The sequence below is a fragment of the Zosterops lateralis genome (assembly GCF_965231275.1).
Source record: "Zosterops lateralis genome assembly, chromosome: 9".
NCBI classification, from domain to species: Eukaryota; Metazoa; Chordata; class Aves; order Passeriformes; family Zosteropidae; genus Zosterops; species Zosterops lateralis.
Genome location: NC_139769.1, coordinates 17,280,701 through 17,306,214, shown reverse-complemented (window position 1 = coordinate 17,306,214; position 25,514 = coordinate 17,280,701). Strand labels below are relative to the sequence as shown.

Here is a 25,514-nt window from a genome sequence, read left to right as displayed (position 1 = left end):
ATAAATGAATGGTGTGATGCCTGCTATACCTGTTCCTTTAGTAGCAGGTTCTGCTTTGAAAAGCCAAAGAAAGAGACTATGACCTCCAAGTGAAGTGTGTTGATCCCAAAGAAGATCCTTTAGGGTAATGCAACCTCTCTTCCTTTAGCAAAATAAAGCTAGAGAGAATTTATTGCTACTTGGGATAAAAACTGGCTTATTCATTTAATGTGCCTTCTTGCCTTTCTGTCTGATGTCACAGTCTTACTGTAGCAGAGCACATCTTGTTTTATTCTCAACTGAAAGGAAGATCCAGAGAAGAAGCTGAGCAAGAGATGGAAACAATGCTAGAAGACATGGGCCTCATCCATAAAAGAAATGAAGAAGCTCAGAATTTGTCAGGTGCTTACAAGAATTTTCTAAGATATTTTGTCCTGCTGCCTTTTCTTTGTCCCTTATAGAATCGTGGAATGGTTTGGGTTGGAAGGGATGTTAAAGATTATCTAGTTCCAACCCCTTGTCATGGCCAGGAACACCTTCCACTAGACTAGGCTGCTCACAGCCCCATCTTACCTGGCCTTTGGGCAATTATTGGTCAAGTTATATATTTGAAGCTGTATTCTGACGTGCCAATGTGCACTGGGGAGATGCTTTCATTTCAAGGAGTAAATGGGACTGTACAAGTAGTAAAGCTGGCACAACCTGTCCTTAAAGCTTCTCTGTCTTATAAATATACAACAAATTCAAATATACTTGAAGCCATTAGTTTTAAATAAATATATACAAAAAACTGGTTAATATAAGAAACAAACCAAAATACAACCTTCTATTATTTCAAGGCAAATTAAATACTATACTATCATGCTGCCCCACTGGATCAGTGCTCTATAATACTGTATTATTTGGTAGTAGTTCCTTCCGATCCAAAGGTACAAATGCACATAGTACATTTGAACTACTCTCACTTTCAGATTTGAAGGCTGATTTGAATAAACAGCCAGCTGTTCTTTTACTACTTTGTCCTGATTGCAACTATAAAAGTTGGTCAGTTTTCGTGAAAGAACATGAAAACCTCATATCTTTCTGCTTTTGATTCTGGCAAGAAGCAGAAAATGCAATGTGTAGATGGAAAATATATATTAAAAAAAAAAAATTGAACAACCTCTTTTGAATTTCAGAAGAAAAATTACTATTAATTTATCTTTGCAGATATGTGTCTGAGGACAGGTTTTGTTTCATTTGTAGCTGGTTTTCGTCACACCAAAAAAACAATGTTAATTACATCCCTGCCACTTACATAACACGTCTTACATGCCTGGATTTGTTTGTCCTCTGGTAGGTGGAATGCAAAGGAAACTGTCTGTTGCCATTGCTTTTGTGGGTGAAGCAAAAGTTGTAGTCTTGGATGAACCCACTTCTGGAGTTGATCCGTATTCCAGGAGATCTATCTGGGATCTTCTGCTGAAATATCGCCCAGGTAAGAGATTTGAGAGTAGAACCAGATTTTTTTGGTGGGATTTTTTAAACTTGTCATAGATGCAATATGGGCCTGCTGTGTAAACTGTCATGAGTAGTGGGATATTAACATAAGCTAACAAGACTCTTTTGTGGCAAACCTAGGACTGGCTTTGCTGGAGAGAAATAATTGCCAAAAAAAAGCTAAACACAGTTTTGAGTTCCAGAGAGAGTTCATGCCTTGAACATTCCTCCTTGTTCCTTCTAGGCAGAACTATTATCCTATCAACCCATCATATGGATGAGGCAGACATCCTTGGAGACAGAGTAGCCATCATATCCCAAGGGAAACTGTTCTGCTCAGGCTCTCCTGTATTCCTAAAGAACTGTTTTGGCTCTGGCTTTTATCTCACCCTTGTTCGCAAAATGAGAACCACAAAAATGGGAAGAGCTGCAGTAAGTATGAATCCCCTCCACTGCACATGTGCTCTGAATAATGCTTTCACTGCACCAAGGTAAATAACAATTAAGTACTGCTTAACAGTTCATACAAAACTGCAGTTAATCATATGATTATGTAATTATGAATATCATATTAGCATGGTTCGGGTTGGAAGGGACCTGAAGGATCATCCAGTTCCAACCCCCATGCTGTGGGCAGAGACACTTTCCATTAGACAAGGTTGCTCAAACCCCATCTGGCTTGGTCTTGAACACTTCCAGATGTGGGGCTTCCACAGCGTTTCTGGGCAACCTGTTCCAGTGCCTCACCACCCTCACAGTAAAGGATTTCTTCCTAATATCCAATCTAAATCTACCCCTTTTCAGTTTAAAGCCATTCCCCCTTGTCCTAGTGCTACATGCTTGTAAAGCGTCCCTATCCAGTTCATTTGTAGCCCTTTTTAGGTGCTGGAGGGTCTCTAAGGTCTCCCTGGAGCCTTCCCTTCTCCAGGCTGAAAACCCCAACTCTCAAGTTGCCTTTGTCCTTTCTGATTCTTGCTTCTGCAGTACACTGATTTTAAACCTTAGATAGTCTGGTAAGTAGATGAGACACTAGAAAAGTTTACATTTATGCATGGCTAAGCCAGCCTTTGAAAAGTAAGGTTCTGGGTTCTTTCTGTCAAAATAGTGTGTCCTAGTAGCAACACAATCTGTACAATCACAGCCTCTGCTGATTGCGTTCCCTCAGGTATTTGTATGCAGTTTACAACTGATTTGTGCAGATGGATTTATGTTTTCTGCATTGCTTAATCCTGTCTTCAGATGATTTTCAGTAGACTATATTCAAGATGCTCTGGATATGACATGTTTTTCATTGACTCAAGCTGTTCAAATATTGACAATCTTTATATCCTGTTTTGAATATGTCTGAAGCACTTTAATCTTTTTATCTCTTGCTTGTCCATGGTAGTCATTTTGTAGCTGTGGCTCTCAGTGCTCCTGCTCCTGCTCCAGCTGTGTGCACAGGGGTGAAGAAGGAGCTCCGGAGCTGGAACTGGATGGTAAGAAGCAGGATGGTTCAGCATTCCAGCACATGGCTATGTCTGCTGTTGTGCTGCAATCTTGTCTTACAGATCAGTGCTGACAAGACCCATTTATTTGGTCCTTGTGTCTAACGTTTGTATTGTATTGTATTGTGAATTTAGTAAGTGTTCTTTGTGATTTTGCTTACCATTGACCCATTTTTGTGTACATGTGGTCTCAGGTATAGATAATGAACTGGAAGTTTGTGTGCTTTACAAGTGTGGCATAGAGTTTTGTGTCATTTGTTAATGAAAACTGAAGCATATCTAAGAGCAAGGAAATAGACTTGCTCAGAGAAAAAGTAATTTTGGTTTTTCTGCATAAAAGAAGAATTTAAGTAGATATTCCTGAAGATTTTATTGTGCTTTATTAACAAACCTGAAATAGTTTCCTGCTACATAGGTCCAAAGCATAATTAGCAACATAGCCCAGGCTAGTGCAGAATTAACTGAGATGTCTCTTGAGTTATGTAATAGAGCAGTACCCTTTTAGTGCAAACAACGGCTTTTGAAATCATGCTTCATATGGTTAAATATTCATTCTATGGACACTGTTCTGACTTTTCACAGGAGATCTAAATGAGCTAGCAGAAGTAATCCACCATCATATCCCAGAAGCAAAATTAATTGAAAGCATTGGTCAGGAACTCATTTATCTTTTGCCCAATAAAAACTTTAAACAACGATCTTACGCCAGTCTCTTCAGAGAACTGGAGGAAACATTGGATGACCTGGGACTCAGCAGTTTTGGAGTTTCAGACACACCACTTGAAGAGGTAACAGACAGATTAAAATACCTGCTGACCTCACCATAAGCAACCAAAATGTTTACTGAGACTATTCCTGTTCTTGAACATTTAATTCCTAATACGTCCTTCAAAATCTAGTCACATAAGCTGTGGCACGCTCCAAAAATCTTTGAGAAGGGCTAGAGAAAGGATCCAACCCTTAATTCATTGTAGCTTTGTGGATCCTGAATAGCCTGAAATGCATCCTTTTTTTCTTCTTCTTCTTTTTTTTTTTTTTCTTTTTTTTTTATCTTTGTTCATTCATTAATTTTCTGAGTTATTTCATAAAAGACCTCTGATTGTGTAATAATATGAAGTACTGGAAAGTTATCAAAATTTTCTTCTTTTATACTAAATGATGATGTATGGCGTTCTAAAAGTCAGGTTATTGTAACTATTGTTTTCCTAACCAGAAAATGTATTTCTCTATGGCAGGTTTTCCTAAAGGTGACAGCAGAAGCTGACCCTGAAATGCAAAAACCAGGTATGGATCCACAAATCCGTTTTTGATTTACTGTTCTTGGGACTGCTTTTTATTCTGAACACTGTAAAGAGGAGTTTCAGAACTTTCAATCTTCTGTATGTTCTTGACAAAATAAATTTGGTCAGCAAATATCTGTTTTTAGGGTCCGACATGATACCTTAAAAAAAGAGATTAAGTCAGCAGAAAGGCTTGTATTTATCTTGGATGAGATTCTTAACTATGCAAATAAAAGTGGAGTGTTGACCACACAAATGTCAACAGCTTTAGTAGTTGTATAAAAAGTACATTGCTGACTATTTGTCCATAATCTACATAGATGATTAAATATTTCATCCTCCTGAGTAAGAGGAGAGTTGACTTATATGATGTCACTAAATACAACCACAGTGCAACAGTTGTAATTAAAACAATCTAGAGATATGATATATACAGTTGGTAAAATCTGGACCTCGTTAAAATGTCTCTGCTGCTTCATGTATGGAAGATAAAGTGTCTTCTCTGATGCTTCTCATCTTAACCTAGGAGATACTCAAGAAAATGGTTCTGCTCTTGGCAAAACTCCTACTGAGAACAAACCAGCTGAACAAACCGCCCTGAAAACTACAGACACCTCTCGAATGCCAGCAGGCAGAGCAGGAGATCAAAATGAAGGCAAAGGGTCCCGACAGTACAAAGGCTTTGAGCTTATACATCAGCAGATCAAAGCACTGCTCATCAAACGCTTCCACCATGCCTCCCGCAGCTCCAAGGACTTCCTAGCACAGGTATTGACTGACTTGTGCTGTTCTTGAGTCTTTCCCACAACATTCTCAGCACTGTCTTTCCAGCAATGATGGCCCTGTGGAAATCAATAGAGGTGCTGCAAATGAGGAACCGTGCAATTATGATTCCAACTCTTCTGCCTCTTCTTTTATTTCTTTCTGCCTGGAATCTACCAACTGCACCAAGTTCATGATTCCATCATTACCAGCCCAGTGTTTTATTTTTAACGTAATACAGTTCATTGACAGACAACCAGAATTTTAAGCAAAAGCACTAGAAATTAAATTGTTGATTTTCCGGAGTTAAACTAGACTTGGTCTGTGTGCTTCTGCTTTCTTTTATTTACATAAATTATGGAGTGTGTGCAGTGTCACTCTACAACATTTATATAATAATCTAATGTGAAGTTTTTGTGTTCCCCTGTTCCAGGTTGTTCTCCCTGCTAGTTTTGTGTTGCTGGCTCTAGTACTTACAGTCATTATTCCTCCATTTGGAGAATACCCTGCCTTAACATTACATCCTTGGATCTATGGACAACAGTTTACTTTCTTCAGGTAAGAGGAATCACTTACAGTACATTTGTCACACATTCACCTTTTTCTCCCTAGAGTTTAACATTATGGGGCCTTGTCTCACTGCTTTTTTCTCACTCTGTGTGATGTAAGTAAAGATTGACTTCACTGGAATCAGCAGATTTAAAATAGCTTGAAATTGGTGCACATGGAGAATACAGCTGCTAGTACATCTAACAAATAGTCTTTCAAATGTCTTTCTAACTTCAGTGTTCTCCTCTTCCTACCTAAATTCAAGACCTCAACACTTACCAAGTTACATATCCTGTCTAACAGGAGATCCAGGCCTCTGCAAATCAAAATGCAGAATATGTTTTTCATCTTCTGATTACTGACTGTGACAGTGCTGGGAGAATAGCAATGAGGATTCAAGCCTTTTTTGGAGAATGCTGCTATTGGACTTTGTCAGAAGTCAACTTTAGTATTAGGATATAAGAACCATTGCCTGTCAACCATCTCAGAACATTCTGGGTTTTTACATGAATAAATTAAACAATTGAATTATCAGCATTTGGAGGGGGGTAGTTGGTACTGCCATATTGCTGTCCTCTAGTTGCCATGTGTATTACAGTACAGTACAATAGTTTGAAAAAATATTTTATAGAGAAACTTCTGTCTTATTCCCTTAGCAATGAACGCCCTGGCAATGAGCAAATGGTCTCCCTTACTCATGCTTTCTTGAATAAACCAGGATTTGGAATTCGCTGCATGAAGAATCAGCCTCTTTTGTAAGTTGCTAGCTAATTTCTCTTGAATGAGATCCTAGCAGGGTACTTCTAGTGGAACATGAGTAGTAAAACAAGAATCAATTGGCTTGACTCTTCACAAGACCCAATGCTTCAGATGTGTTGTTTGCTATATCTAATACTGGGTCAAAAGTAACAAACAAATAGCAAGATAACACTGCCACTGGATTGAGAATGATTCACGGTGTTCAATATGAATGACTGGAAACCAGCTCATGTAGCTTGACATTGAGACTTAAGCAACCTTGAAATTTATGTCAGTGACCTCAGGCCTTCTCAGCTACCCTGGCTGAGATCTTCTCAGCTTCCCTGGCACTTTCCAGGTCTGTGTCCCTTCAGGTTCCTCCAGTTCCCGTTGGTGTGTTAGGAAGCAATAACTTCAGCAATCACTCAGATCATGAAGTAACAATAGGACTGTGTCCATTATTTGAAATTATTCTCATTCTGAAGTGAGGGCAACATTAGAAGAGCTCCAGTTTTTGTTGTCCTACCTGCTTACTCTGCCTGTGAGTCCTGCTTTGGAGCCATTTGTCACTGGCTTGCTATGCTTCAACATTTGTTCCCTTTCCCCTGACTCTTTCCCAGCCATGATATCCAGCAATTTGATCCTTCTGGTTGTCCTCTTTTCTGCCATTCCTCTCCTCTACCTGGTATGGCAGAATCAAAGAGGAAATTTTAGAAGAGAAAAAGATACTGCATGAGAAAGGAAAATGATAGTTTCTTCACAAAGATATATCCAGTGCAGATTTCTAGTACTAATGGATCATACACATTCCCCTTGTTCCTTCAGTGTCCTATCTGCAAGCTGAAGGCAGTAAACTTGGCAGAGATGTGGGGAGAGACTATATTTATTCGTGTGTACCAAATAGTCTAAAATGATTTTCTTATTCAAAACTCACAGGATGAGGGCTGAGGAGGGAATATGTGCTTAGAGCACTGTGCTTTTGTGGATATGTGAGTTCTCATGGACCATTGTCACTGCACAGCTTAAAGCTCTGTTCCTCTCCACAGGAACTACCCATGCAATAATATGCCAACTGCCTGGAACACACCTGCTGTTCATTCTAACCTCAGCAGCCTCCTGCTGAGCCAAGAGTGGAGCCCCGAGAATCCATCACCTTCCTGCAAGTGCAGCACTCACAAGAAACTCACTATGCTGCCAGAATGCCCTGCTGGTGCAGGAGGCCTCCCACCACCACAGGTTGCATCCTTGTGCCATATGTCTTTGTAGAAAAGTTTCATGGCAAGTGCTGGAAAAGGGATCAGTGTCTAAGTACCTTGCCATGCTAATATACATGGAAGGAATTGAGTATATTATTTTTCAAGAGAGCAAGACTTGCTGGAATCTGAAATTGAGTTTCAGTGGTATTTGAAAAGCTTGCACATTGAAATAAATTTTCATTATTGTTTTCATCCAGATTGCAAACTTTTTGAGTAGAAGAAAATCACAAAAAAATCAACAATTTGTTACATAATTTAAGGGGTTTTTTCCTCAAAGAACAGTTCTGTTTAGAAGGTTGCCTTTCTTTAAAGGAGGGAAGGGCAGGAAGGAGAAAGAGGAAAGAAAAAAAGAAAAGAAGTCACAATTTTAAAAACATGGAATGTGGTCATCTCATTAAAATGGAAAAATTAATATTCAGTGAAGCCCAAATTATTAATTTTTACATGTCTTTCAGTTTCTATCAGAAATGTTCTAAGCTAGCAAAATGAATATTTTTATGCATGCGCATGAAGATGAGTAATTTAATAACCACTGATGCTGTATGGAGGAAAACAGAGCTACATTCCCTCCTCTCCTGTCAATGGATGATCTTAGCAGTGCCCTTTATTAAATGTGCCTGCTCTTTTGAAGAGCAAAGGAAAATTACAGCCTGTCAGTGTTTGCATTTAATAAATGTTTTTCTAAGAAGTTAAACAGAATTGCAGCCACTCTCAGAGTAGTAGCTCACTAATTTAATGTCTCACCTTGCACACTGTTCATCTTTAATATTCCTGTTTGCGGGGCTGAACACACTAGCAAAATGACTAAAACATTTCTCATTTTCATAGAATCACAGAATCATTCAGTTTAAAAAACACCTCTAAGATCGAGTCCAGCTGTTAACCCAGCACTGCCATCTTCACCACTCCAACCCCATGTGCCACATCTTGACATTTTTGAACACTCCAGGGGTGGTGACTATACCATTTTCCATGACACAATCTCTTGAAAACACTGATTCAGCTTGCTTTGATTTCTCTATCACTGTTCACACAACAAAATTGTTTTAAATATCTCTAGAATTCCTGTTTATGAAGAAAAAAAATAAATTGATAGAGGTTATATAACTTACAGCATCTCAAGTTATTTCTGATTTCTTAGTAATCCCTGTCCAACAGACACAGTTGAATTTTGCTGATTGCATGCTAATGTATTTCGGAGACCTTTAGTCTAAAACTTCAATTCCAAGTAAGATGCAATTTTTTTGTTGTTGTTTGTGGGGATTCTAGTCCTCTAAATAAAATGTATTTATTATAATATTATCCTGATAATTTTGCAGGATATTATCGTTTTTTATAACTTGTCAGAAAGAAGCAGTTCACTTGAGTGTCCAGGAAAGCCACAGAGTGTAAATAATTGTCAATAGAATTATGTTTAAGCAAAGACAACTCAGTTGACAAAGGCACTATGGGGATGTTACTAGTCTTCCTGTCTAGAATCAGCTGGACATCTCTAATGTGTCTTCTGTGTCATCTAGTACTCTCTGTGGACAAGTGCAGGAACTTCGGGAAAGTTCATTAGACTTACATTCTAGGTCATTATCAGATGATTTCAGGTTGCAAGCTTTGCCATCTGAAGCTGCCCAGGAGCCTCTTAAAGTGTATTCTACCTTGGGATAAACTCAGGAGTGTGAGGTCTTGCATTTCACAGCAATCTAATTTATAAAAGACTCAATAAAGTTGTCGTGTGGCATCATTTTAATATTTTAAAAAAAGTAAATTTCCTTTGACCTATCTAATGTGCTGGTGAAGGTGAATTTTTTTGAATTATTTTTTACCTAAAGTTGCTAAATCATAGAAAACTTCTTTCTTTCTTTCTTTCTTTCTTTCTTTCTTTCTTTCTTTCTTTCTTTCTTTCTTTCTTTCTTTCTTTCTTTCTTGAGCTTCAGTGAATTTGAAAATTTTCCTACTTTTAGATTGAAGAAAAAGCCTTGGACAACCTTGACCTTTGTTGTAAATGCCTGTTTCAAAGTGACATGCAACTGTTTTGTGTCATGCATCGCAAACATATTGATTTCTTATAAAGTCTTAGTAAAGTAAGGATGTTCAGGCTAGAAATTATGCTTGAGGGATTGACCCACTCTCTTTCAGTGATACTATGAACCTGAGAATTTTCTCTAATCCAAAACTATTTTTTCTCTTTTCCTGGCAAGCACTTAATAGCTTGAGACACTCTAAACTTCATTGTGATTGATTAGGTTTTTGTTTCTTGCCAGAGAGTGCAACGCAGCACAGAAATTCTTCAAGATCTGACCCGCAGAAATATTTCAGATTTTCTGGTGAAAACATATCCTACTTTGATAAAGGGAAGGTAGGGATGAATCTCTATTTCTTTTTCACATGTGGCATTTTGTACCTGGTGATGAAATTTTCATTTAATAATGGCATAACACCTGATTTGCCACAGTATTTTGTAGATTTGAGCACCATGTCCATATTTCTGATATAAGACTAGAAGAGGCTGATTTTAGGGGAATTAAATATTTTCAATTATAACTATTTGTATAATCAGGTACTCTTTTATAGGCAGAGTTAAGTGTCAGTACTGATGGAATTTCATGTTAATGGTGACAAAAATGGTGCCTCTGCACAGCATTAGTGAACTGCCTTGCAGAGATGCTACTTTGTCTCCCTGAAGAACTATAACCACACTAAAGTGACCATCTGCCTGGGTTAATTATCGCCTGCTTCCCAGAAGTGCTAAAGAGCAGCCAAAGGACAATGTCACCCAGATACATCCATCCTGCTGATAGCTCTTCAGCTGGCCTGTGTGTTGAGTATGGTAATCAGCTGTGCAGTGTCCACAGCCTATTATCTCTGATCCAGTTCTATCTACTATTTTTTCAGTTCTCAGCAGAGTTCTTGAAATTCCCTTTATATTAGCTATGTTCTGACTGCCTTTGATTCCCCTTAGCATGTGTCATAATTGCTTTAGATGCATCTTTAAAAATCAATTAATTATGGATTAGAATAGCCCAGTATGTGTCACTTTGGGAATCTTGCTTATCTCTATATGAATCAAAGATGAATCACGTCAGAAAACAAAAAGCCAAAACCACACTGCAAGGAATGCCAGAAGTCCTGCCAAACCCACAACTCAAAAGTAATAGCCAGCAGACTGGAGGTCTGCAAAGTATAGGAATTCAACTTTAATTTTTATTTAAGCCTGATGTATCATTGAGTTTGGTTCTGTGCATTGAGAGGAGATCCTCTTTGTCTGTTTCAGCTTGAAGAGTAAATACTGGGTCAATGAGCAGAGGTAAGAAACCAATTCACAGATTAAGGTAGTAAATAAAGGAACAATGTATTTCTGTTGAACCAGTGAGCCTCACAATGTGTCTGCAAATGGACAAGGGAAATTACGTCAGACAGTGTAGAACAAAGAGATTACTTTATTGGGAAATAGGCTGGGGATCAGGAAGGGTCTTATAAAGACAGGGGGTTATATTCATTTGAACTCCCTGCAGGAGATGAAAGCAAGAGGCTCACAATGAAACTATCAGAGTTTTATTACCTGCTGGAACAAACCAGTGGGAACTGTGTGGTAAAAAGGTTTGATGCAATAGTACAGTATATTTTAATACTGCTGTGATACAGATCTTTCAGTGCCACAGAAAAAATATAAACCCTCCAAAACATCTGACTGGGATGAAACCTAGACACCAGCCTATCAAATACAGAAGTAACAACCACAATTCCTCATGGCTGCTCTGTACATGTGCAGTAGTTATTAACCAGATTGCACTAGTTCTGTCCTTTAGGTAGAGACAACAGCTAGCCTAGTGTGTGATGTCTACACTGCAGTTACTAAAAGCTTAGAAAGATGACTGGTTAGCCTGGAGCACATACTCATTTAATTTCTCACCAGCAGTAGGAGTTCACTTCAAAGATTGCAGCTGAATGACTGCCTTTCTTCAGGGAATATCTGCTTGTTCATGTGCAAGCATTGCTTCCTATGGGATTAGGCTTCAGTTCATCTTGTGCAATAGTGTTTACCATTATGGAGCGCTGGCTGGTACTGACATTAGTGAATGCCTCTTCCTCTCAGAACATCTGAAATTTTTACTGAGGTCTATGCTGTCCTTAGTCTTCCATGCTGTCTAAACCATTATATGGTAATTATCTTGATTTAAAGATTTTGTTCTGTAGAAATCACTGTTTTCTCCAAATCTTCTCTCCAAATAATTTTCTCAGGATCTTGGCATAAACCTCTCAGAAACTGACAGAGCTTCTATTATTTGTAAGCCCTAGAAAGACCTAATACTAGAAAGACCTAATGTTAGAAAAAGAGTCAAAACTGCTATACATGAAATACTTGATATGTAGAAATTAAACTTGCATTAAGTGGGTTTTTAGTATTTCTATTAATGTACAGTTATGGGTGTCTGGCTTGAGTTATTGATGATATTTTTCTCTTTACTAGATATGGAGGAATTTCTATAGGAGGAAGGCTTCCAGTCCTTCATGTTTCTGGAGATCAAATTGTCAATTTTTTAAGTGATCTTGGCCGAATGATGAATGTGACAGGAGTAAGCAAGATTTTTAATTTTGTTTGTTTGCTTTTTGACCCCTTATTAAAACATGGTTACTGCAGCATTAGATTTCATCTAGCATGCTGATCTTTAGCTTTTTCTTTTTTGCTTTAGGGACAAACTTCACTGGCTGCTGCTAAAGAAATCCCTAATTTCCTTAAATACATGGAAACTGAAGATAATATAAAGGTATTGCTGGAATAAGTCTGCTAACTCACAGTGTTTCTGGACATAGACTTCAAATTATGAGAATACTGCTGATGGTATTCCCAGATACAAGAGCTGAAATGCTATACTTTAGAAATAACTTCATATTAATACTATTCTAATTCACAGTAATCCTTATTCATAGTATTTCAAATGTGAGATTTTTTTTTAAAAATCATGTTCTTAGTACTACTTGCTGTCCTAAATACTTTGAGTAATACACTAAATCTTAAAATGTCCTTCTATAAAATCCCCTGACAGTAGTTGTCCAGTGCTTTTAAAAGCATAGTATGTGAGCCCCTCCTGCAGGACTGTGCCTAGGAACTATGAATTCCTGGTGCTGGATTCATTCCTGCTGACAATGCCCAGCAAAGTAAATAAAAGCCAAATTTTCTCCTGTGAAGAGAGCTCAGTGAAGGCTTCTTAAATTAATCTGTGATTTCTGACTCTTTTAGGTGTGGTTTAACAATAAAGGCTGGCATGCTATGGTTAGTTTCCTCAACGTAGCCAATAATGCAATCCTTAGAGCTAATCTGAGGACTGGCCAAGACCCTGAGGAGCATGGGATCACTGCTATAAACCATCCTCTGAATCTCACCAAAGAGCAACTCTCTGAAGTCACTGTGTAAGTCTGCTTGTGCTCTACTTCTGGCTTTTACCCCTCTCTCTCCTGGCAGCTTGCAGCTTCCAGCATGCCTACACTCTGAGGAGAGAGTTCAATTGACAGAAGGTGGAGGCCCTTCCCTGAAGTTTTATTCTAAACAAGAATCTATTCATGTCTCGTCATATTCCCATAAGAGTTCATACCCATCCACATAGGAACTATGACCATAGGATATACATTATTGCATGTTTCTGTTGGTTCCTAAGCACAAAGATCTGCAATTTTTGTTAATGCTCCAAATCCAGTACATGCACTTCTGAAATAAAACGTGTAATAAAAAATGGAATGAGAACTTGTCCTTGATTGACTACAGGTCAAGTAGTTGACAACACTCTCTCTTGGTGCCAAGGACAGCACACAGGTAGGTTTTCAATGGCATGTAGGATTGGTGTATTCCCGAATCTGAAAGTCATAATTTCTTGAAAAAGACATCCCTAAAAAGACGAGATTTTCCACTCTCCTATTAAATTCCTAATTCAATGAAATCGAAAACTTTGCATTATAGTATAATGGCAAAATCTGTGCTTCATCTCACTGTCTCCAACCTGCCTTTTTAAGCTTCTCCTTTCCCTGCTTCCAGAGCACTTTGGCTATTGTGCCTAAATGTCTAGTTTGAGATGTCACACACAGGAAAGGCTGGTCAAACTGAGATTTATAAAGCAAGTAAAAGATCAGGGAATGGTGCCATATTTGTTAGCTACAGTCCTCAAAGCAACTTGGAAAAATACACTAGCACACTTTGAAACTGGGGAAGTCTTCTGCTTAAAAACCAGCCTTGCTTCTTCTAGATCTTAAAGCACCCTCCAGAGTCCCCAAATACTAATAGTGTTGCATTGCATCCATTCCCTTGCTCACAGTCCCTTCTTGTGCTCTATTGTAGACTGACCACTTCAGTGGATGCTGTTGTTGCCATCTGTGTGATTTTTGCTATGTCCTTTATACCAGCCAGTTTTGTTTTATACCTGATCCAAGAACGTGTAACAAAAGCCAAACATCTCCAGTTTGTCAGTGGTGTGAACCCTGTTACCTATTGGCTAACTAACTTCATGTGGGACTTAGTAAGTAACTGCTGGTGTGATTGACAGCCTCTGATTATCCTGGGTGTGCATGAACTGGGGGCAAATCAGTGAATCAAGTGAAGGTGATTCTAAGCATTACAAAGCATTAATTTCTCTTAAGTGTTTCTCAGAGATTGTGCTAAGAATCTGGCCTCTGAACTAATTACAGATGTAGAAATCAATTCAGGTGCACAACTCAGTCAAGTAATGAAGCTGTATTTTTTATAGTCTTAGGATTTCTAGCCCTTACAACTGAATAATGAAGTACAACTAACTACAGCAGGGAAGGGCCTCATTGCCTGGTGCTCGTCATTCCTATCCTCTAGAAGACCCAAAACATATTTCAAGATATTCAAGAAACCTACGTGGGGAAGTTTCACAGCCTGCTGGAACAGTATCTATAGGCCCGACAAAATACTCTAGGGTGTCTGAAATGACATATTCATTTTGGTCACTGTGTTATTCCAAAAAGATTTACACCACAGGTGCAGACTTGCTTAGACAGGGCTCAGCTTCCCTCCAGCCACTTTGTCATAAAAGAGAAAATTCTTTGGCTGGCTGAGGCACAGCAAGGAGTGGTTCTCTGGCTGTGCCTTCGCGACCAAGAAAGCGGCCAAGGGATTATGCAATAAGAAATGCGTGAAGATGAAATTAAAAAAAATTAAAAGGAAAAGAAAATCAATATTTGAAAAGCCTAAAACACTTTAGGATTTGGAAGGTGTTCTCTCAGAAGAAAAAGTAAAACATTATTTTATTAAATAAGGGAAAAGAAGCAGGTCTCAGAGTTCTTGTTCTCTGCTGTTCACAGCAGCTTTCTTGACAGGAATTTTGCTTGGCCATTGCCCTTGACAGCACGATGCAAAGGCATCAAGTGGTGTTAGCAGTTCTGTGGAATGCTACCTTCCATTCTGTGTGAGGAATTCCATGCATTGCAGTACAGTAGTGCTACTAATACTGAACAGAGAAACAGAGCAGTAGCCAAGCATACTCACTTTAGCCTCTTCCCAGGAATTTGGCTGGCTCTTCCATCCTACAAAGCCTTTGTTTGCATCACCAGAAACTCCACTTCTCTTGCAGACCCATGGCTGCTTTTTGTGGGCAGCCTGGCAGCTGTACTATGAAACAATAGATTCATAAACCATAGTCTAAGAAACAATATATGTTGTATTTTTGATGAACAGTCTGATAAAAGATGTCTTAGGAAAACATTGAGCATTACCTGTTGATCCAAAAAATTCAGTGTGACTAGTCTAACCCAAATTCTGATGTTCCTCAATATACATTCCTTTTGGGATGATGTGTAGGATCTGGATATGTTTGCAGCCCTTCTCAGGTCTTATGCACTGATTTCCCCCTGTGCTGTGGCAGGTGAATTATGCACTGAGTGCTGGGATGGTTGTGGCTATATTCGCTGGATTCAACAAGAAAGCATACGCCTCCCCCACCAACCTCCCTGTGTTTGTTGCCTTGCTGCTCCTGTATGGGTGAGTGTTCAAGGTTATTGCTGCAGGTGGGCCCTGTATTTCAATGGAAATGATTTCATGTTACTGAGCTTGGTACTTAGTGGAACTCAGCTTTGAAAAATAGAACTGGGTGGATCCAAAACAGGTTAAAACTAGATTCTTCTATGGGATATTTACATACTCTATCTGGTTACATGCTACAAAGAGATTATTTTGTCACTGCCTGCCTTGCATTTTTTTAAAGCATTAAAAGTGACCCGTACAGGAAAATATATTTGTTCAGTTTGCTGATTTCTTCCTTGTACATTGTATAGGAATTTAGAGGTCGTTCATTTGCCACATTCACAGTCAATACTAAAGTATCTTTCAGCATTCAACATTTCTTTGTTTCTTCTTCTTGGTGTACAATTCACTGAAATGTGCAAAGATACCTGGGGTGATAGCAACCTTGCTAGCATTAAGTTTTTTCAATTTTAGCAGTGTCTATTGACCTGCATTTTAATAGCGGAAAAAAAAAAAAAAAAAAAAAAAAGACTAAGCAAAAAAAAGTCTTATGTAGTAACCAGGGAGAAAATACTGTGGTCAGTCACTGGTTGGTTACACCATTTCGTTATACTTGGTATGGGAAGAAAGTTTAATTTGAGTTTTCTTTAGGCCAACTGACATGAGAATATTGAAAAGTTATCATAGTTTTTTCTATTTCTTGCATGCAGATGGGCAGTAATTCCCATGATGTACCCTGCTTCTTCTTTCTTCAGTATCCCCAGCACTGCTTATGTTGCATTGTCTTGTATTAATCTCTTTGTGGGAATCAACAGCAGTGCTATTACATTCATCCTGGAATTATTTGAAAATAATCCGGTAAGTAATGTTTTGTAATTTTGCGGGATGCCAGGCGCCCTCCAAAGCCTCTCTCTATGTGCTGAGCATGGCTGCATGTGGTCTGGGATGTCCCTTGAGTCACTTGGGGCCAGCTGTCCCAGCTGTGTCTCCTCCCAACTCCTTGTGCACTCCCAGCTCCTTGCTGGGGGCGGTATGGTAAGGCACACAAAAGGCCTTGTCTCTGCAAGTACTGCTCAGAAATAGCTAAAACATCCCTGTTGTGTTATCAACCCTGTTTTCAGTGCAAATCCAAAACACCCTCATAGCAGTTTTACATATTATCACCAGAATTACATTACCTCTGCTACATAGGGAAATACTTCATTACAAAATCTAGTTTTTCTCCCCATTATCAGTTTTTCACAAGCACCTTGTCTGATGCAGTGTATGCCAGGATTTGTGTTTTATGTTGCTCTGAGTGCAACTTGATAAACATTCTGTTTTATGAACACAGAACATTCAGTTTCTCTGACTTCACAAAGAACTTTTCATTTACTTTGTTACGTTTTCTTGAACAGGTCTGGTTAAAACAGATTATGTTGTTTCTGTTTCTTACAGTCTTTGCTGAAGTTTAATAAAACATTGAAAAATGTGCTGCTTGTCCTGCCACATTTTTGCTTGGGCCGTGGACTCATTGACTTGGCCATGAACCAAGCTGTGACTGAAGTATATGCAAGGTTTGGTAGGTAAAGCCAGGAAGAAACAAGTTATGACAGTGTCACATGTCCTGACCTTGGATGAGATGTTTGGAAGGATTAACTCAGGAAAGTAGTAGTTTCTGAAATTCTCACCTCTTCCATCATCAGATGGATGAGGAGTATGAAAGTTCACCCTCTCTGAAGGAATCAGAGAGGTGATGGTAGTGCTTCCAGAACTCTACAGCCCAGCCAGTAGTCTGCATTGGAAATGAACCCATTTGTTCAGTGTTAGACTCTGGTGTTTTTTCGTCCTTTGTTTGGAAGGCCTTAAGTCATTACAGGAGGATTTATTTTTTAATTTCATTTGAATACCTCAGTTAATGTTTAAAGTGACTGTTCTTCAGATGCATTCTCTTGGGATATGATTGTCTTTGATATCTGACAACTTATTAAAACAATAGTAATACAGCAGAACTCATCCATTTTTATTCAGAAAACGTGTGTCTTTTCACATAATCCATGCAAGTTTCATGTAGTGATATCCAAATTAGTGTGTATTCAGAGAGATTATTTTTTACTCCAGCAGCAGCTGAACTTGAAAGGCATTTTGTTAAGAATTTTGATAAGACTGGAAAATTAAAACCATTGCCTAATCATGAGCAAATAGAGTACAGTAATTCATTATGATTATGCTTTTTGTTCTGAGGAGTAGTGGGGTTTTTCAGCAGTATTTCCTCTTCCTTTCTGGTGCTCTTTCTCCAAAGGTGAGGAGCATGTTTCTGATCCCTTTCAGTGGGACTTTGTTGGAAAGAACCTGGTTGCCATGGCTCTTCAAGGAGTTGTGTTCTTCTTTCTGAATCTCTTTATGCAGCACCATTTTTTCTCCACAAGATGGTATGTCTAAAAGTTCTATTAATGTTCCTTTATTAAAAGGATGACTATCTTTGTTATCCTCTATGTCCCTCTTTTCTTCTTTTTGTTCTTAATTGTTCTCTAAATTTGTACTCTTTTTGTTTTCTACTTACCTGATCTTATCTTATCTGGAATCAAGATATTTATTGATATCCTGATTCAAGAAAGTGTTTACAAATCTGCATTATCTTAAGAGGATATAAGAATATTTTATTAAAGAAATTAGTTTTCTTGAATTAAGATTTTAATTTTTTTTTTTCATTTAAGACACTGTGATAGCGAGATTATAAAATTACCTGGAAAGTCTGTAGTGTCCTCAGTACCAGTCAGGCTAGGTACTAGCTAGTACTATGAGGTACTAGTCTGATATCCTGAGACAGCAGTTCTAGTCTGTGGCACAGGACAGCTGTATCCTGGACACTATGTGAACTTCCCCTCTCTGCTTGACAAATGTGCCTCTCCATTGATGAAAACAGCTACCTACCAGCTGTGAGTGGGTCATGCACTCCTGTTCAAGATTGCCAACAAGAGGATGAATTTGTGCAATTATAAAAATACTGTCTTGCAGAGAAATCTGCTCAAAACTTCTAAGGACCATCACTAGCACTAAGAGTAGCCAAATAGTGAAAGCTGTGGCTAAGAGGCAGGTCATTGTCATATCAGTGACTGACAAGGCATGTCTCAATGACTTTTGAGCAAGTCATTTCCTCCTTTTTCAGTAACTAGAGATTAGCTTTAAAGGTCAGGGCTTCTCGCAACAACAGGAATACTCCAGCCAATGTCACATTGTGAATTTCAACCCCACTGCTTCCACCAGTCACATTTTTGGCAGCAGATTAGCCATTGTTTCACACTGTTATTCTAACTGAACCCAGGGCAGCTCAGTATCTTCGGTTTTTCCAGGTTTGCTGAGACTGCCATGCCACCTATTATTAATGAAGATGAGGATGTTGCAGAAGAAAGAAAAAGAATTATGAATGGAGGCAACAAAACTGATATCTTACAATTACAAGAACTGACCAAGGTAATATTTTGAGAAGAATGAAAAAAATGTTTACTCCTGTCTCAGTTCTAAAGTTGCCTCTAAATAGCATTAAACTAAACTAAAATTTCAGATGATTTTCATTTCTGTAGATGTCCTGAAATAGGAACTTTCCTTTTTTTTCTCCTCCCCCATCAATATAGATTTATGCAGGTCGATGCAAGCCTGCAGTGGACAGACTCTGTGTTGGCATCCGTCCTGGAGAGGTAGGTTGTTCAATAACACTGAATTACATTCCGTGGATCAGTTCAGATTTTATGCCCCTGCTGATTTGCAAGTTGGAAATATTAAAGAATATGATAAATTTTGCAATTTAGTGCTTTGGCCTTTTGGGAGTGAATGGCGCTGGTAAAACAACAACATTCAAAATGCTGACTGGAGATACTGATGTGACATCTGGAGATGCTGTAGTGGCTGGCAATAGGTAAGTATCTTAAAAAAACCCTGTGACATCCATTTACCAGCACAGAGCTGTCCAGATCACACTCCCAATGATCCAGCAGTTCTATGGCACTGAGATCTCAGCTAACACACAATTGCATTTGATACCTTTAACACCTGTAAAATCTGTGGGTGAGCTGTAGTAATGCTAACAGTGGGACAAGGCAATCATATCTAGTGGCAAGAGCTCCCAAACATAAGATAAGCCATCCAACAGGGTACTTTGACCTGAGCTTTGGGACTTTTCTCTGGCTGTTTCTAGCATCTTTGTTTACACAGTGTTGGCATAATGTCATAAGTTATTACAGTGTGATCTGGTATGCACTTATGTTGGTTTAAGGTTGTGTGTCTTGGCTTGTTAGGTGCAGTTGGGATTTGATTCTTTGTCCATTGATGTGATTTGAACAATAACTCTTTTGTTGCCAGGACATGGTCCTGGGCACCCTGTTCTAGGTGACTGCCCAAGCAGGGTCAGTGGACAAGATAACCTCCAGAGCCCCCTTCCAACCACACCCGTTCCATGATTTTGTGCTTTTCCTACTACCATTGAAGTGTTAGCCTTGTGTCCTGTCTATCTGTTGCTAGTGACCGTATTCTGAGCTGAAATAACTGCTTCTTTTCTTATAGCTATAAACACTGTTTTCAAAAAGTAGTAAACCTGAGTGGCTGTTTAAAGAACTTCTCATTAAGTTACTCTATACTTTAACAAGAAAATGGGTGAGGGGAAATAGGCTTACACTCTTAACTAGGACTGAGCTGACTAAACACAAGAATATACTCCTTGCTCTTATGTATAAACAGATATTTTCATAGGGTGTTTTATCAGGAAGAATTAATTCTCCTCTTACAAGAGATGTTGCCCCAGAAAATAAGGGTTTTTTTCAAACTGTTCTTTTCTGTCTTAGAGCTAGTATTACAGAACTACAACTCTTTTCTTTGTTTCTCCAGTATATTGACCCACATTTCTAATGTCCATCAAAACATGGGATACTGCCCTCAGTTTGATGCCATTGATGACCTGCTCACAGGACGAGAACACCTCTATTTATATGCACGCTTGCGGGGGGTTCCAGCAGAAGAAATCAAGAGGGTAAAGTGGTCTTGATTTTGATAGTTACAGTGATATTTGTTATGATTAACAGTGCTCTTAACATGCCAAGGGCCAGAATCTCCAAAGTGGACTTGTTATTCTGTATGTTGAAATCTTGGGAGTGGTTCCTGTCATTTGGACAGTAAAGTAGCAAGACCACACTATCAAATGCAGGTTCCCAGGCATTAGTGCTAGTTGCAAATCTGTGGCACCAACGATGGAAGGTTAAAGATGCGATTCCTGTGGCTCAGAATGGCACTGGTTGCTGTTTTGCTCTTGCCTTTAGCGTTGGGTATGCATAGGGAAGGAAACATGAAGAAGATTCCACAAGAAAATAATTTAAATTCTTGCTCAGATAGAAGTCTACAGCTGAGGCTGCTTTATGGCTTTCCCTCATGTAGTTAGAATGCCTCTCATCATCATCATAAATGTTTTGTACTTCCCATCCCAGTTCTAAAATGAATGTGCTAAAACGCAGGGGACTGTCATGTTTCTACCAGAAGAGGGATGTCTCAGCAATCCTGTCTGTTCTGCATTAGCTGCTGTGTGAAACAGATGGTCTTTCTCACAGGTTGCTGAATGGGGCATCCAGAAGCTGGGACTTCCCATGTACGCAGACCACCTGGCAGGGACCTACAGTGGTGGCAACAAGCGCAAGCTCTCCACTGCCATTGCCCTGATAGGCTGCCCACCACTTGTCCTGCTAGTAAGTGTCATGGAAACACAGCCCTGGGTAGTTCAATATAACATCTCATAGCACTACATGCTAAAGAGCTACAAAGTCCTTGCAAGCTCCTTTCTGCCCTCAATTTACAGCTGTTTCTGTGTAATTTTGAGTTAATTTCAGGCATAGTCTAGGATGCATAACTATGTTTCCAATGGATCCCAAGTGATTACAAAAAAAAGATCCTTAAAGAATTATGTGTTGAGATAAAATCTATAATCCAGAAAAATATGAATTTAAACTGTTGTTTAATTTCAGTCTGCCTTTTCTTGTCAGAGTATAATGATGTACTGATGTAAAAAATGATCTTCCAATATATACACTTGGCTGCTTTATCCAGCAGAATAGAGGAAGATACTACCCTATTCCAGCCTTTATTATCTTTGGAATAAAATATACAAATCTATACTAAACTATACAAATGCTGAAATGTAGTTCTTGCCAAATAAAAAAGTGATTGGATAATTGCATATCTAAAGGGAAATTCTATATAAAATTACGACAGAAATTCTTTATTTAGACTGTATTCTACCACCTTAATTTGTATGTCTATGACTTTTAGACACAGTCACTTCTACTTTGTTGAGTCTACGAAATGTTTTAAAACATTTTAGTAGTTCTTTGTACCATTTAATGTGCCTTTACATGTATTCTGCCTGTAGTAACCAGTCAGATAAAACGTTTTCTCATAATTTCTTAAGACAAGATGTTCAATGAAATTTTTTCTATCCTAATTTTGTTTACATATTTTGTTATTTAGTGGGTCAGCTGATTTATGTAGGATCAAATCCTCAGGTGGTGTAAATCAGAGTGACTTCACTAGTTTCTTGGACTGAACAATGTCCTATATGTTTATGCAAGTAAGACAACATGGTAAGAGTTCATTATTGCCCAGTCCCTTCCCTGTAGCTGTGCCCTACAGACAGCACTGTACTCTAACCCACAGTCCTTGTATGTACTTGTTTCTTTATGGCTTTGTGCCAAGAAGTCCATTGGTACCCATTCCTACACTTCTCAAGGTCTGTGTGCTTTCTTAAGGCACAGATAACTGTAGAGAAGCAATTATATGCTATGGTCCAAAAAATGACCTGATTCTAAATAGGTTTTCCCTGTTTTATCTGACTCTGATTGCCTTAACATTTCTATTACAGGATGAACCGACTACCGGGATGGACCCTCAGTCCCGGCGCCTCCTGTGGGACTCCATTGTTGGTGTGCTCAGGGACGGGCGAGCCGTGGTTCTAACCTCACACAGGTAAAAAGAGTTAGGATTCAGAATATGAAAGCAGCTGAAGTACATCTGTTGGCTTTTATCTCAAATATCTGTTCTCTGTTTTGAAAGTATGGAAGAATGTGAAGCCCTCTGTACTCGTTTAGCCATTATGGTACAAGGTACCTTCAAATGCCTAGGCACAATTCAGGAGCTAAAATACAAGTAAGTAGAATATTTTTATCATAGTTTTTAATGGGAAAATTTAGTATATGTGACATGTTCTGTTCCTAATACAAGCAATTCAGTGTTTAACCAGACCTATTTCTGGTTGCAGCTCTGTTGTATATTAGACAATCTGACCAGGTCTCCTTTCAACTCTGCTATGCTACATACCAGCTCTGCAGGGCAAATGCAGAGGTTCCTAAAAAGCTGGATCTAATGCAATATCTTTCAGATACTGTTACTGTTTTCACAGTTGCAGAAAACTAATTTCCTTCCTGAATAATGAAACAACCTCTTCACCCAGTTCTTAAATCCACATGTCCTTCCCAGGTTTGGAGATGGCTACATTGTCACTCTGAAAATCAAAGCTCCAAAGTCTGGGCTGCCTCCAGATCCTGCTCCTGCTGAGAAATTCATACGCATCAACTTCCCAGGGAGTTTACAGAGAGAGAAACACTACAACATGCTGCAGTATCAGATTTGCTCTTCCTCTCTGGCTAAGATTTTTCGATTAATAATCTCCAATAAGGAAAATTTACATATTGAAGAATATTCTGTGTCTCAGACAACATTAGATCAGGTGAGTAAAAAGTAAAACATCCATGAGAAAGCCTGTCTGGTGAGAAATAGGCAACATAAGGGAATGTATCCAAACAACTGAAGGACCAAATTCTTTAGAGAATTATCTCACAACTCTTTCTCAGGCAAGATTCCCAGGTCTCTCATCAAGGAGAATGTATCAGTATGAATCAGTAACTTATTCCCAGTGTAAATAGGTGCCATGTGAAAGCTGGTAAGGCAGCATTTCCCAGATGACAGAATTCACACAACCCATTCCTTCAGGAGCAGCAGTCTGAGCAAGGTCAGCAATTTGTAAGGAAACTGAGCTGAGGGTAGCATTTTGTTTTAAATAAGAGGTTTGGACTGTGTTCTGTCAAAGATACTGTGAGAAGCGATTACACACACAAAACCTGGCAAGTCCACTGGGAGTTTTGAACACACCCACTTGCTAGAGAGTATTGGCCCCATCTGTCTGCTTTCCTAAGTAACAAAGGGTCCATGTATGCAAAGCTGGTTTTGGTAGGATTGCTAGAGAGGCATTCCTGGCTGCCTTTCGACTTCCTACTAAAATATTCTGTCTCCTCTTTCCTGTCACAACCAAATTCATGCTGTGCAAACCATGCAAACCTGTATGAAGCCATCTCCTCCTTAAAAAAAAAAAAAAAGAGGATTTTACTTGCAAGCAAGTACATCTAAAGGAAGGAAGTTGCAAGGAAGTTTATCAAAATAAAGGAGGAAGTCATGATCTCGGCTGATAATGCAGTGTCTCGGTTCAGTTGATGTCTGTGGATTCCCCCTTCTGTTTCCTGCAGAGAAATGATTCCACTAACTCATCTCAGCTGAAGACATGGTGACATTTTCTGCTTTCCTCACACAGGTTTTTGTGAACTTTGCTAAACAGCAGATGGAGGATGAGGAAATCCCTTTGCATCCGCGTGCAGCTGGAGCCAGCCGAGAAGCAAGGGTGTCCCCAGCTCTGCATCAGCAGGCAGTTGCATAGAGTGCTCCTGCAGCCTCCAGGCTTAGTGTTTGCACAGTGCAAACATGTGCCATACCAGAGCAGAGCAAGGGTAAAACAAAGGTTTGCACACTCAGTATTACACTGATTTTTTGCACCTTTCTGAGCACTGTGCTCTCAACAACAACGGCCCTATCAACAGCCAACTTTTACTGCTCTACCAGTAACATTACATGCTGACAGTGTCAAAGGAAAGGCAGGTCCTTGCTCTAGAGTAAAATCTTCCTTTTATTCCATTATAAGATACAAGTAATCTTATTCCTCCTTGTTGGCATATAAATAACATCAAAGATGAATTCTCTATCTGGTACTTTCAGGCTGGCGGGTTTTTCTTGTTTAACCCTTCTGTCAACTGCTACCAGTCAGCAGACAGGTCCCGAAACTGAGAGCATTGCCCAGCTTAGAATCAGATTCCTGCCATGCTGAGTGCACAGGACTATCAAGGTCAGAACAGTGCTGGGTGATGGGGCTAGCAATCTCCTGGGAGATTGCTTCTCTGTCTCACCAGGCTGCCAGTGAAAACAGACGGTTGTCTCAGAAAGAATGAAAAGAATTAATTCAGAGCTCAGACCCAGACAAGAAACTTGCTTTTAAAAAAAAATTAATTAAAATGATCTCATACTTGTCTTGAAGTTGCCTCAAATAGAGGCCAAATGTCAAAATGGAGATTAACAAGAAAGAGAGTATGTCCAAATCTGCCAAAAGTTTTGTTTTCTTGCAGAGATGTGGAAAGATTTCTTTGTTACTAAACAAGACCAAATTTTTCTTCTTTCCTGTGACTGGACATTAAGTGGGTGTAAAGTGTGAGTAGGGTATTGTGTTTTCTACCTCCTCAGAAGGAAAATTTCAACCTGCTTGTACTCCACACTGCACTCAGTAGGAAATCATTTGACATTTAGCTCTTTTTTCTGGTTCACAGCTTAATTAGCAGAAAAACAATACTGAAAACAAATTCATAATGATGTATTGTTTCAGTTATCTATCAGATCTAATAATTTCTAAGAAATCTTCTCCAAGACATGTTATAAAGAATTAAAATCTGGGTCATATATTTTGCTTTGAAAGATATTTTTCTTCAATTGATGTAGCTTTTTTTTTATAAGGACACTGTTGCTTTATACTGTACAAAATATTATGAAACTTCAGCTACCAGCTGTAGCCTTCTCTTTTTGCCATAATTATTTCAACTGGTTTTAAAATAGAATTTATTGCATATTTCACCCTTACAAATAGTTGCAAAAATCTTTCTATACATCTATTATAGATAAATAAATTAAT

The 25,514-nt window shown here is 38.8% G+C and overlaps 1 protein-coding gene across 1 annotated transcript in view; it reads left to right on the top strand.

The window, feature by feature from the left end:
* Nucleotides 1–25,432, top strand: part of ABCA4 (ATP binding cassette subfamily A member 4) — a 64,988-nt gene extending 39,556 nt beyond the window's left edge. The window contains exons 22-50 of the mRNA XM_083868018.1: nucleotides 242–381; nucleotides 1,319–1,456; nucleotides 1,703–1,890; nucleotides 2,846–2,936; nucleotides 3,528–3,733; nucleotides 4,181–4,229; nucleotides 4,752–4,993; nucleotides 5,421–5,545; nucleotides 6,193–6,291; nucleotides 7,321–7,510; nucleotides 9,786–9,880; nucleotides 10,796–10,828; nucleotides 11,993–12,098; nucleotides 12,216–12,290; nucleotides 12,764–12,933; nucleotides 13,853–14,030; nucleotides 15,399–15,514; nucleotides 16,207–16,354; nucleotides 16,934–17,057; nucleotides 17,778–17,907; nucleotides 18,829–18,949; nucleotides 19,111–19,173; nucleotides 19,285–19,391; nucleotides 20,357–20,498; nucleotides 21,070–21,204; nucleotides 22,374–22,477; nucleotides 22,565–22,657; nucleotides 22,988–23,237; nucleotides 24,096–25,432. Coding sequence (XP_083724144.1) covers nucleotides 242–381; nucleotides 1,319–1,456; nucleotides 1,703–1,890; nucleotides 2,846–2,936; nucleotides 3,528–3,733; nucleotides 4,181–4,229; nucleotides 4,752–4,993; nucleotides 5,421–5,545; nucleotides 6,193–6,291; nucleotides 7,321–7,510; nucleotides 9,786–9,880; nucleotides 10,796–10,828; nucleotides 11,993–12,098; nucleotides 12,216–12,290; nucleotides 12,764–12,933; nucleotides 13,853–14,030; nucleotides 15,399–15,514; nucleotides 16,207–16,354; nucleotides 16,934–17,057; nucleotides 17,778–17,907; nucleotides 18,829–18,949; nucleotides 19,111–19,173; nucleotides 19,285–19,391; nucleotides 20,357–20,498; nucleotides 21,070–21,204; nucleotides 22,374–22,477; nucleotides 22,565–22,657; nucleotides 22,988–23,237; nucleotides 24,096–24,218 — 3,781 coding nt within the window. The 3' untranslated portion in view covers nucleotides 24,219–25,432. The remainder of the gene's footprint in view (nucleotides 1–241; nucleotides 382–1,318; nucleotides 1,457–1,702; nucleotides 1,891–2,845; nucleotides 2,937–3,527; nucleotides 3,734–4,180; nucleotides 4,230–4,751; nucleotides 4,994–5,420; nucleotides 5,546–6,192; nucleotides 6,292–7,320; nucleotides 7,511–9,785; nucleotides 9,881–10,795; nucleotides 10,829–11,992; nucleotides 12,099–12,215; nucleotides 12,291–12,763; nucleotides 12,934–13,852; nucleotides 14,031–15,398; nucleotides 15,515–16,206; nucleotides 16,355–16,933; nucleotides 17,058–17,777; nucleotides 17,908–18,828; nucleotides 18,950–19,110; nucleotides 19,174–19,284; nucleotides 19,392–20,356; nucleotides 20,499–21,069; nucleotides 21,205–22,373; nucleotides 22,478–22,564; nucleotides 22,658–22,987; nucleotides 23,238–24,095) is intronic.
* Nucleotides 25,433–25,514: the final 82 nt, after the last annotated feature.